Here is a 12,978-nt window from a genome sequence, read left to right as displayed (position 1 = left end):
TGACCGCCGGTGTGGCGGTAATATGACCAGTAGCCACCGTAACAGAGCTAGATACAAGTAAAAGGTTTTTATTCCGTTATAAAGCCTTCATATACAACAGTGAACGTATGACGCATGCCATTCCTGAGAATGGAGACAAGACAATTAAAGCTCCTATGTAGTTACTGCAGATGTGACCATTTATTAGGAAACATGGAACATTAGATTTGCCTAAAATATTTCCCTGTCAGTGAACAGCAATGATGGCAATACCTCTTCCACACACCTCCAGTGTGGTCATAGAAACAGGTGGCTACAGCTGCCATTTTTTATATAACAAAAATAAACATTTTAGTAGAAAACAAATGAATAACCAGAGCTAGCTGACAACGTCACACAAAAGATCCTCACAGTTCAATGGGGCAGCAGTCCATGAGTTAGCTGACAACGTCACACAAATGATCCTCACAGTTCAATGGGGCAGCAGTCCATGAGTTAGCTGACAACGTCACACAAAAGATCCTCACAGTTCAATGGGGCAGCAGTCCATGAGTTGTAATTCTGGATGGCCAGATGGCCACCAACAATGACAAGAAACTACCATGTGGGGAATTGTGACTCATTTCATCTTGTTCTTGATACCATGTTTGTTTTGAAGTGTTTTGACTGAATTCATATCAATGCTATTATGGCTAAAATTCACCAGCTAACCAACAACTGTAATTATGTATTTGAGACAAGTGTTTGTTGTGCAAATACAAGTAGCCAGCTGCCATTTTTTTATACAACAAAATCCACTTTTAGTAGAAACAAAATGAATAATCAGAGAATCATAGAGATTCAGTAAAATTTTAGACCTGCTTACATCCCCTATATTTTATCCATTCAATGTTAGAGATGACTTACTTTTTCATGGGTCTGTATGGAAGTAATTTAAATCATAATTGGGGAAGAAATAGAAAAGCACAAAAAAAATACAATCCATTCAGTAATGATCAAATCTAAAACACACTTATTTCCTTATTCTCCTACATTAACACTGAGGGCTTCACAGCCAGAGCACAATAACTTAGCATTCCAAAGCACAAGTGAAGTAGAGTAAATGCATCATTATACTTCTAGATAATTAGTTCAAGTGCCTTGCTTCAAAACACTTAATAATATAAATTCTCATGAAAGACAATCAACGTAAGCTCACGCAACAAATGCTCATATCTATTTTTGTGTTGACGGGGTTGCTAGACTTGTAAGAAAGCAGAACCAAATATGTTGCTGGCTCTTTGGCACCATCCAGTGGTTGATAAGAATAGCATAGTTGTGTTCTGAATACTAAAAAAAAGTACAAGGTATAAAAACCTTTAACACACCACAGATGACATTTGTCAGATGATGCCCTTAGGCCCAATACAAATATGTACCGCTCATAACAAGAACCAAATGTCAGTGAAAATAGTGCAGTTGACATCAAAAGGCATGTCAGTTTAAAAATGGTGTGTGGCATTTCTACTGTACCTAAGAATTAGGTTTATCAGCAGTATCTTTGTGCTTGCACACTCAGCATTCTATGTTTAAGCAATAAGGCCAGATGAGGTGTGGTATATGGCGAATATACTATGGCTAAGGGCTGTTCTTAGGCGTGATGCAACGTAGAGTGCCTGGATACAGCCCTTAGCTGTGGTATATTTGCCATATACCACAAACCCCTGAGGTGCCTTATTGCTATTGGTTACCAACTAAATTGGTTACCAACTAAATTAGAACACAAAATGTTTTTGGGTCATACCCGTGGTATACGGTCTAATATACCACGGCTTTCAGCATTCAGGGCTCGAAACATCCGCATTATAATCTAATTTATTCCATTCAGTATGTTGACATTTACAGCTCGACTCAACCACACTACTAGGAGTGGTCTTGTTCAGATGCCCTCCGCCAGCAGTGGAGAGGTCTCTGATTGGTTGAGAGGTGTGGTGATGCTGTAGAGCGGTGAATCATACATGTGATTACTCCTTAGGTCCGCCTCTGCCCGCAGCGTTATTTTCTACAGATGGGAAATGGAGCACAGTTGTTAGAAAAGTGGTCTTCAACTTCTGCCCTGGAGAGCTATGGGGTATGCAGGATTTTACTGCAGCCCAGAAATAGCAAATGTGGCCCTAGTGATAAAGTAAGTGAATAGAGGAAATGAGGAAGAGAGCTGTAGTACCTGGAAGTCTCGGATGTAGGTGAGGAAGTAACTGACGAAGGACAGAGCCAGAGACCACTCAGAGATGGTACTGATGATGTGAGGATGTAGCCCTGCAACAAACATAACTGTTACACACCACACACACACACAGAATAAGGCTACTAACCGTCTCTCCAGGTATCCAGTGCAGTTTATGGGCCACGTCCACTCCAGGCAGACTGCTGTACATGATGACAGATGAAACAAACACAGAGAAGAAGTCAAGGAGTACAACAGGCAGGAGCTAGAGCCATGTAACAGAGGGCAACTCTTGCAGTTGTCAGAGGTCCTTCCAATTTGTGCAAATTATCAGCTTCAATTCACTGTAATTGTCTAATAGCAACAACAATCTATAAGCAACAATGAATCATGATTTCATATTTGCATGTTTGGCAGAAATATAGTGGAGGATACTGCTGATAATGCTGGCAAAGGTCCAGACTCCAATGCTGAGTCGGACCCAGAATATACTCTTCCCGTGAACGTGAGGCTGCATGTACAGCGACACCAGTGTCTGCACCAGGATGTACAGGGCTCCCACACCTAACGTCAATATCGCCCCCACCAGGTGCATGAAGAACAGAGTAGTTTTCTGTAGAGGGGGAGGAGAGGTATTGATTTACAGTATCACAGCTACATACATGATTGTCATTATAGGAAAAATCTGGAACAAGGACTGTAGAAGAGACCGAAAGAAATCAAGAGACAGATATACACAACAGGACACAACTCAATGGGTACCTGGAAGTTAGCGACGATGCACATGCCAAAGGAGCTGGTCCATCCCAGCACCAGGCCCAAGACGTTGAGTTTATGGAGCTTTGACTCCTCTTCGTCTGTCAAGGCTTGGACCTGCTTGTAGCGTACATACACGGTGGCTACACCTGCCACAACAAACATGATCACACATTAAAACAGTAACAAATTCAGTCCGATATACACGATTTCAAATTGATTGCTAGATTCAAAAGAGGACTCAGGGAGGTAAAGGTGATGTTACCTAGGAAGGCTGACACATCCAGCATGATTCCAAACACACATCTCTCTGGGGCAACTGTCCCTGTGTCACTGTGAACAGAAACATGACAAGCAGAATGTCAGTCACCTCCTATTACAATGCAATGCCTACTTATGAACAAACGTGATTTCAGGTATAAATGTAAAAAGACAAGGATACAAGGAGGATGTTCTTTGCATTTGGGAACCGGCCTATATCTGACCTGATGTATGGCACCAGTGGGTCCACATGTCTCAGCACCACAGCTGTGATGTAATCGAAGATGAACGTGGCTGTCGTCCATAATACCAGAGCTACTGGTAGAATACACAGACCTTCCTGGAACCACCACATGTCCTCTGTGTGTGTGTCAATCCACCAGTAGCCTATCCAAGTTAAACCACTTGTGCTGGTGTGTTGTCTTCACCTGTAGAGCATGAGGTTATGTACGGTGCCAGAGTGCACTGTGGGCACACACACTTAAATAAATAAATCTGCACACTTTTGTTTAATCATTCTGGATAAAATCACATTATTAATAAGAGACTATGCATTCCTCCCACGTGATCTAATTTCCTCTACTACTGTTTCTGTGCCTCAATGTACTAGCAAGTAACTTTAGAGATACAGAAACGTTACGGTTACATTTGCTTAACCACAATGCGTACATGATACTGTTTAATCGGATAAATAGAGTGAACAAGCTACATAGAACACGTAGTCAAACAGATTTGTAACTGGAACTCTATATGACCCTATTGTACCTTTTGCGGTTCCTTTGCTGTCACCTCATCACATGTCAATTGGTCTTACAAAAGAAAAAATTAACAGCGAGAACGCAGAAAAGCAAAGTTGTAGTTTACTCTTCTGATCGCTATAATTAAATGTACATGACACGGATTAGGGTTTATGTCATACTCTCTCAACCAAAAACGTAATCCAGTTACTTCCTGTTAGTGTTTCAGAAGAGGCGTGGCCTTGAAATACCCGGATTTTTAGCGAACATCAGAGGATTTTTCATGTCAATAATCTGACAGCAGAGACAAAAATTGCTTGCATGCTGTCTGTTACTTAAATTATAAATATATTTACAAACAGTGCTTGACTTGGACTGAAATAGGTTCTTGTAGTCATTTTGTCTGCCGGTACTGTTTACATTTAGGTGCAGGAGGTCCAGAATACTTTTGAGTTAATCAAATCAAATCAAATTTTGTCACATGCGCTAAATACAAGAAGCATAGACCTTACCGTGAAATGCTTACTTATTCTATACGAGGAATGTGAGCTCAAAGGGTACAACATTTTAGGTGCCGGTGTTGTGTGCCACATGAAGTATTAGACTAGTCACGAAAGGAAGTGGTTATTTCAGCAATAATAGTTTTCAGAGCCCTCTGTTCTCTCTACCCATCCCTCAATCCCCCATACCATCGTGCTTTTCCCTCTTATGGCTTTTCCTACATTTTTTTGTACACTTTATCCGTTTTAGTTTTTAAGAACGTAGGTACAGTAGTAATAAAATAATACAATTTGTACTCTGGGTTAAAAAGTTAAATCAGATAGAGTGACCAAGCTAGATGAGTGCATAACCATAATCACAGTAAACTGTTATAATAGAAAAAAAGGAATAATAATGTAGTAAACAAAACTGACTGAATGTGCCTCCATGAAGAATTCCCTCCCCAATAGGTCCCTTTGCCCTCAATAGGACACCCCCAGCACCTACACCATCCCCATCCCCCGCAACCACATAATACAATGATAGACATTCAAATTTTAAAAAGATATACCAAGATACATATATACACACACACGTACAGTACATATACATATTCACAGGACATTCAACTATTCTCTTTTCCTACATCAGATATGTAGGTGACATTTCCACCTGGAAGACAGCACATAATCAGCAAGATGGAGATGCTCTTCATCCAAGGGAATGCCTGCCCATTCTCAGGTGTTAGACAATCCGAGATGCTCACATGTCATTTACATTCCAGCCTTTGTCAGCTCCAGATTTGACTACTTCAACTCACACCCTGCTGTAATCCCTGCATTCTCAGATTCCCCACTGTTATTAATCTCTATATTGTAATCAATAAAGTGTTTCAAAATTCTGTACTTTTATTAACATAATTTATATGTTCAGATCATTCCTGAGAGAGAAGGGGTGTAATATCTCCAGATGAGCATGTGGTACCCTTCCTCACCCATGCCAACAAGATGTTACTTCTTGTTGGGTCTTTGCCTTCAAAGTAAGTATGAGAGGATAAGTAATATACAATTAACCTACTGAAAGTGCACTGACTAAAAGGCAAAACAGAACTGTCAAATTATATTACAGCTGTGTCTTTGTATACTTGCGAATTAGAATCTTGTGTAACATCATTTTGTTGGGGAAAACTGAAATGCCCATAAACATTTTCCCCGGTTTGCTGAATGTGTTCTGGAGGAGTCGATTGTCTTTACAAATGTGGACAAAGATGTTATCATGAGAGAAGTAAGCAGTCACTCTCCTCCAAAACACCGGAATGTTCCATTTTTAATTGAATATAATAATATATTGTAGATTAAAAAAAACACATGGATCTTTCAAGGTTCTTTGATCCAACTTCGGACTAGAAAGCCACTGTTACGCACGCCTCTGTGAAGAGTGAACGCAACACCCTACTACAACTCAACTCCCCGTGAAGTGAAAGCGGTATGGGACTGTAGGTGCGAGTAAGGATGACAAAGGCAGAGAGTGGTACCGTTTACAAGGAATTTATTCCGTCACACGGTAATATGGGGAAAAGGGGCTGGACGGAACCAAAGCAAAGAACGTAAATGTCAAAGCCCCGTCTCCCATCTACCCTGCCTGCCCACTACTTATCTAATTTAGCACCACCTGGTGCCCTAACCAAAATACAGGGGGTGGTCCGCCCAGGTCTTACCTAGTGTGCCTAGACAGTGAATATATTACGGGTATATGCATGCCCGTGGGCCTCTTGCCTAAGCACTCCCTAGGTGCCCCCCCCCCCCCCCCCCTGGGAACAAACAAAACAGAATATTACAAACAATTTCACTGCATCCTATTGACACGCGACAGACATAACCAATCGGATCCCTCAGCAACAACTAACTTAATACATACCAAATCTCTTTCTGAGAAACAACCATCTCTCTCTCTTACAAGAAACCTATAATATTCTCTTGTTCCCAGTATGCTCAGAAAATACAAGTAAAGATGTATAGACTACTTGACATTATGTTTTGATAGATGATCTGAGCCAACTGTGCCTCTCCTGTGAGGAGGTGGACAATAATGAGGAAGACACTAACTGGGTAATTGTTTGTTCAATTTTAAAGTCACATTTTTAGGAGTATGAATTTGTATAAGTAGTAATATTTCTAGAGGTAGCATCATCCGCTTTGTCTGATAATTAAATCATTGTAATTCCAGAGAATGTATTTAGTGTTTTAAATATATAACATAGATTGGTTGTGATTGGTTCCACCAGTCCTGTATGAAAACCATCCCACCATTGGAGGATTATGTCTGCGCTGCCTGTCAGGACTAGGTTAGGCTTGAGTTCCAGGCAATGGTATTCCCTGGTCAACTTCCATAAAAATTGGACTAAATGTTCAGTCGATCAGCTTTCCAATATTTGTTTACGTTATTTATTGTATTTTTATATTCGATTTATTGCTATTTTGTATCTTATTATGCAAAAATTCGAAATGTGTATTTCTTATTTATTAATGTTTGTTAACAAACTTAACTTTCTGTGATGTTTTGTGTTATTGTGTGATAATATTTGTGTATTATAATTATTTTCTTAAACATTACAAAATGTTTCTAAAATAAATGTTTATGTTTCTTTATACTCTAATTTTGCTTTCTCTGGCACACACTACTGGTCAACATGAGCTACCAAAATGTGTGGAACACATCAGAGTCAAATACTTTCTATAGAACAAACTTCATATCAGGATAGGCAACCATAATTAATAATTAATATATGTGTGTTGTATTAAACATAGAGGAGGGAGTAAAATGTAGTCAAGCAATAAACATTTCAGAACAACTACTAGTCGAATAAGACTTTTTTGGCAAAGAGATTTATTTATAGACTAATACACTTGACACAAGTACAGACATTACTCGTGCCAACCCGCGATCAAACAAACATAAAAAATAAAATGAAACGCAGCCTAGCATGATCAGAAATCTCAACTAGCAAGCAAGTCACAGTAATGAAGAATTGAGTGCGTGCGCGTTCACACGAAGGGGGGATTCTGGCAGGGGGGAGCTTTTTGGCATAACACCTGTTCTCAGCTCGTGGGCTTCTGTCAAGTCAAGCACTTAATACAAATCCCTATATTCATACCGGTAATAGCACTACCCTGTGCAATTTACTGAACAATTTAGTATGGACCATTGAATCAACTAAAAGTCACAAACGGTATAAATATCATCCATAGACATTAAAACCAGATATCAACACTTTACACTAGAGAGCAGTCTCAAATTGTAACCAATGTTTCGACCAAGAAAAACATTGTATCCTATACCCTATCCACCAACAGTGACGTATTTGTTCCCGCGCTCAGTTGTTCCCGCGCTCAGTATGTTCACTTCAGCGCAAGCTCTCGAACCTAGTAAATTACTTTTAACCAAAGAATTGGTTGGGCAGTAAAGGTAGCTCGCTTTTATATTACCATATATTTCAACAAGTTTAAAACAAAAGTCTTTAGCAAAATAAGGATTTTTACTTTGATAGCCTGTTTTGTTTCGGCCAAAATAGGTCAGGTTGCTTTCACACAAGCTAGTTAAAGTAGCTAGCGAGCTAGATTCGAGGTTAGCATAACGTTAGCGATAGGCTAAAGCTGTCAGTTGAACCAGTTCTGTAGCACATTTATCTTCTTTATTGTCAACCAACAAAAGATGGCAACTCACAAGGGATGTGCTCTGAAAGGCAAAGCAAAAGGCATTAAAACCACATCAGGCAAACCCCATATGGAGGACTTCAATGGGAGTTTCAACAAAGAAAACCTTCAAGGTAGTTAACGTTATTCCTGAAAGTTGGTAGCTTATAAATCATGTTTTTTTTTCTTCTTCATGACATACTATCTAATAGTCTACTTTCTTTTTTGTTACAGTAGTTGAGGCTGAGACATTGAGAGGAAGGAAACGTCTCTCAGAGGCAGATGATGACATTGACATTGACATCACCAAAGGGTAGGCCAAGCATTTGTCACAAAGTGCAGTGGTGTAAAGTACTTAAGTAAAAATACTTCAAAGTACTACTTAAGTAGTTGTTTTGGGTGTCTGTACTTTACTTTACTATTTATATTTTTGACAACTTTTACTTCATTACATTCCAAAATAAAATAATGTACTTTTTACTTCATCCATTTTCCCTGACACCCAAAAGTACTCGTTACATTTTGAAAGCTTAGCAGGACAGGAAAATGGTCCAATTTACACACTTATCAAGAGAGCATCCCTGGTCATCCCTTCTTCCTCTGATCTGGTGGACTCACTAAACACAAATGCTTTGTTTGCAAATTATGTCTGAGTGTTGGAGTGTGCACCTGGCTGTCAATAAATACATTTCAAAAACGAAAATTGTGCCATGTTGTTTGCTTAGGGACAGAACGAAATTGACTCTGGGGAAGGGGCTGGTTCAACTCAAGGTGTCATTAAAAAAAACGCACTCCCTCCCTAAAGTTCAAACTATTTTCACATGACCCTCCCCTTGTACTGTAATATAAATTCCCCCTCAGAATTAACTCAAAATAATGTTTACGAGCACAAACGAACAATGACTGTAGCGACGCTGTGGTTATAAATGTGAATATTGACTTTGCCACTTCAGCAGATTTTTGTGGCACATTTGATGTCATGCAGGGCTTCGGGTCAGAAGGTTGATGGTTCACCAACCACCACAGACGAGCTCACTCTCCCTGCTTGTTTCATTACACTACAATCAGAACTGGCTGCAGACAAGGATCAGCTAGAGCTTACCCTGTGTGCACCTACGTTAAAAATGGTGCCGACAGAGAGGGCTGCCTTGCTTCTAGCTCTTGGGAATTACAAGTATTTCGCTACACCCGCAATAATATCTGCTAAACACGTGTATGTGACCAATAGCTTGTGCTTTGATTTAGGGGGAACTCTGATGTTCAACATTCTGATGACATTCATAATTATATAAAATATATGCAACCAATTTGCCACCAACAGGTTTCAGTGCTAATGCACCACACAACCAATAAACAAGCATACCAACTTCTGGCACTTCAATTTCATGGTTTGTGTTTTCAACACCACAATAAATAGACTATGGCTGCCACACAGTTTGGATTGATTGATTGTATTTGTCAGTTAAAAAAAATGCATATATACCCAAAGATTTTTTTTAAGTGACTGATATTGCACAATAAAGTCAGGGACTTATTTAGATTGTGGTCCCTGTTTTTTACGTAAAAACATTTACAATTACATAGATACAGACATTACAGATCTCTCCAGAGATGTTTGATCGGGTTCAAGTCCGGGATCTAACCGGGCCACTCAAAGAAATTCAGAGACTTGTCCAGAAGCCACTCCTGCATTGTCTTGGCTGTGTGCTTAGGGTCATTCGCCCCAGTCTGAGGTCCTGAGCGCTCTGGAGCAGGTTTTCATCAAGGCTCTCTCCTTACTTTGCTCCATTCATCTTTCCCTTGATCCTGACTAGTCTCCCAGTACCTGCCGCTGAAAAACATCCTCACAGCATGATGCTGCCACCACCATGTTTCACCGTAGAGATGGTGCCAGAGCTCCTCCAGATGTGACACTTGGCATTCAGGCCAAAGAGTTCAATCTTGGTTTCATCAGACCAGACATTCTTGTTTCTCATGGTCTGAGAGTCCTTTAGGTGCCTTTTGGCAAACTCCAAGCAGGCTGTCTTTTATATGTGCCTTTTACTGAGGAGTGGCTTCCGTCTGGTCACTCTACCATAAAGGCCTGATTGGTGGAGTGCTGCAGAGATGGTTAGGTTATCCTTCTGGAAGGTTCTCCCAACTCCACAGAGGAACTCTGGATCTCTGTCAGAGTGACCATCAGAATCGTGGTGACCTCGCAGACCTCGGCCCTTCTCCCCCGATTGCTCAGTTTGGCCGGGCGGCCAGCTCTAAGAAGAGTCTTGGTGGGTCAAAACTTCTTCCATTTAAGAATGATGGAGGCCACTGTGTTCTTGGGGACCTTCAATGGTTCAGAAATGTTTTGGTACACTTCCTAAGATCTGTGCCTCGACACAATCCTGTCTCGGAGCTGTACGGACAATTCCTTTGACCTCATGGCTAGGTTTTTGCTTTGACATGCACTGTCAACTGTGGAACCTTATATAGACAAGTGTCTAAAAACCTGTCAGATGGCTACTTCGTCTGCTATACAGATATAGACGTACAGAAGGAGGGTAATTTGTTAATGTTCGATCAGAATATTTTGTATAAAGATAATATTGTTAGATGATAGGAGTATCTGGTAGGCCTGAAACATTCTTCCTCACCTCAAGTTCAATTGTCAGAGTCAGTTGGAGCGCCGGGGTGCACTGCCTTCATATCATAGGCCTGCAGTAGCTAAAGCTTAATAATAGACACACCACACCATACCAAACCTCCACAAATGTTTCTAAACTTTATTACGGTAATATCAAAATTACGTCAAGTCATTGTTTATAGGAAGAAAAAAAACAACTCCTCAAATTACAATTTTTTTTTGACAACCCTCCCTATTTTGGATTGACCCTTCCTCCCAGTAAATGTTTATTCAACCCTTAATAAGGATTTTTTTATGATTTATACTTTTACTTTTGATACTTAAGTATATTTTTGCAATTACATTTACTTTTGATACTTATGTATAGTGAAAACCAAATACCTTTACTCAAGTAGTATTTTACTGGGTGACTTTCTTTTACCTGAGTCCTTTTCTATGAAGGTAATGTATATTTACTTTTACTCAAGTGTGACAGTTGGGTACTTTTTCCACCAATGACAAAATTACATTAATTTGACTGAGGTGTAGAACATACAGTATTATCCTGTATGAGTTAAGTTATGGTTCACATTGTTGTCATTCAATTAATATATTATGTCTTCATCCACAGAGGGGATATGATGACCATGTTGGACAGATTTGGAGGTATTGGGTTTTCCAAAGGATAATGTGATTTTCATGACTCTTCTCTACTAGAATCTTCTCTAATCTCTCTGTCCTTATATTCCATACTCTGGCCTTGCACACTGATTGGTATAGGGATTGTTTCTCATCACTGAATTTTGCTTTGCATCTATGAGCCTCTTTTTCTTCTTACTGCCAGCGGACATCAACAAAGCTTTCCTGGCAAAACGCAAACGCTTGGAAACGTTCACCAAGTCCTCTGTGAAGACCAGCCATCAGAAGATTGAGCAGTTATGGAGGGTCCAACAAAGAGACAGGTGATTAGACTAGAGTGAAAGAAGGGTGCAAGTGTGTGTGTGTGTGTAACCTGATTTATATGATATCAATTCTGCAGGAGTAAAGTGACAGAAGACTACTGCACCCAGTTCAATGCAGTCTTCAACCAGTGGGACACAGATGTGCAGAAGTCCAAGGATAACGAGGAGAAACTACTGGTATTGCTCTGTCAGGCCTCTGAAAGATCTTCAACCTATTTCTATTCTCTACCTAATACAGTTACACTGGCGTAACTAAGGCATCTAAGCGTAGGTGTGTGTGTTCCTTGCCATAGAGCATGTTCCAGCACCAGCAGAAAATGTTTCAGCACATGAGGGCCTCCCAAAGCCAGAGACTGAAGACTCTCAAGCAGCTGCTAGAGCAGTACATCCAGGTATATTCTCACATAGTAGACTTTGTGATTTTAAATATATGTCCCAGCTGGTTCTCACACCACCTTATTTCGCCGTGCTGGTAGAGCCTTGATACAATGGAGAAGACCCATATCAGCCAGCAGGGTGCTGTACAGGGTGAGCTGCGCCAGGAAATGGCACTGTTTCAGAAAAAGATCCTCATGGACACTGTAAGTAACATGACAGATCAACTTACTAAACACATTGTTTACATGCCTTATGTCACCCTTAGCTGAAACATTGATAATGATACAAATTGATGTGCAGTTTTGAAAATGAGTATTATGAGCATGAGCACCATGAGCGTGGACCATGAGCATAGTATTTATAAAATGACACTATTCATCATAAATCATTTAGGTCAGATTTCAACAAACAATACTTTTGTAATTTTTTTATTAACAGCAACAGCAAGAGATGGCTACAGTGCGCAAGTCTCTGCAGACAATGCTGATGTAAATTATTTAGATTGAAGGGAGCCAAGAAGAATCAACTCCATCCAAAGGCTTTTTGTGTGTACATTTCACTGAGCTGGGTTGTCTGTACTGCTTTAGTTTATGACTGTGTTCCAGATAGACCTTTACAATGGCCAGAGAAGTGTTAAACATCTCAGGAACAATATCAACCTTGATTCTTTAATCTGCAAATACCAGTAATGGTTCCAGGGAGATGGGAGTTTTGAAATCTTACATTTATGAAAGTATGGTGTGTACATGTAGCATTGCATTGCTGTTATCAACTGCTTCATTCTATGTTAAATCTACTTAATTAAACCCTGATTGAGACAGGGATGGAGAAATTAAATGTGATTTTAGTTGCTAAAATGTTGTCAGGAATTAAGACCATCTGTTATTGTAAGTATATAAACATTTATCACAAATGACACTAGGTAGCAACTTAC

At 39.9% G+C, this 12,978-nt stretch overlaps 2 protein-coding genes across 4 annotated transcripts; one reads left to right on the top strand and one right to left on the bottom strand.

Annotated features, from left to right (window-relative positions):
* Positions 1-48: 48 nt before the first annotated feature.
* On the bottom strand, positions 49-4,157 carry LOC135541593 (DNA damage-regulated autophagy modulator protein 2-like). Of its 3 annotated transcripts, none has more exons than XM_064967901.1 (7): positions 3,965-4,157; positions 3,424-3,664; positions 3,204-3,271; positions 2,945-3,087; positions 2,618-2,795; positions 2,183-2,385; positions 49-2,020 (listed from the first exon to the last, which is right to left on the bottom strand). In XM_064967901.1, the coding sequence occupies exons 2-7, from the start codon at positions 3,552-3,554 to the stop codon at positions 1,898-1,900; spliced, it is 846 nt and encodes a 281-aa protein (XP_064823973.1). In that variant the 5' UTR covers positions 3,555-3,664; positions 3,965-4,157; the 3' UTR covers positions 49-1,897. The 3 variants fall into 3 exon arrangements, with proteins under 3 accessions (XP_064823973.1, XP_064823972.1, XP_064823974.1); XM_064967900.1 differs by having other exon boundaries at positions 3,424-3,627; XM_064967902.1 differs by lacking the exon at positions 49-2,020 and having other exon boundaries at positions 2,183-2,413; positions 3,424-3,627.
* Positions 4,158-7,835: 3,678 nt separating this feature from the next.
* Positions 7,836-12,966, top strand: LOC135541591 (synaptonemal complex protein 3-like). The gene is made up of 8 exons (XM_064967899.1): positions 7,836-8,242; positions 8,343-8,421; positions 11,336-11,370; positions 11,549-11,666; positions 11,744-11,843; positions 11,960-12,058; positions 12,143-12,247; positions 12,483-12,966. The coding sequence occupies exons 1-8, from the start codon at positions 8,128-8,130 to the stop codon at positions 12,534-12,536; spliced, it is 705 nt and encodes a 234-aa protein (XP_064823971.1). The 5' UTR covers positions 7,836-8,127; the 3' UTR covers positions 12,537-12,966.
* Positions 12,967-12,978: the final 12 nt, after the last annotated feature.

This window comes from Oncorhynchus masou, chromosome 6, assembly GCF_036934945.1.
Source record: "Oncorhynchus masou masou isolate Uvic2021 chromosome 6, UVic_Omas_1.1, whole genome shotgun sequence".
Lineage (NCBI taxonomy): Eukaryota > Metazoa > Chordata > Actinopteri > Salmoniformes > Salmonidae > Oncorhynchus > Oncorhynchus masou.
This window is presented reverse-complemented; position numbering and strand designations above follow the sequence as displayed.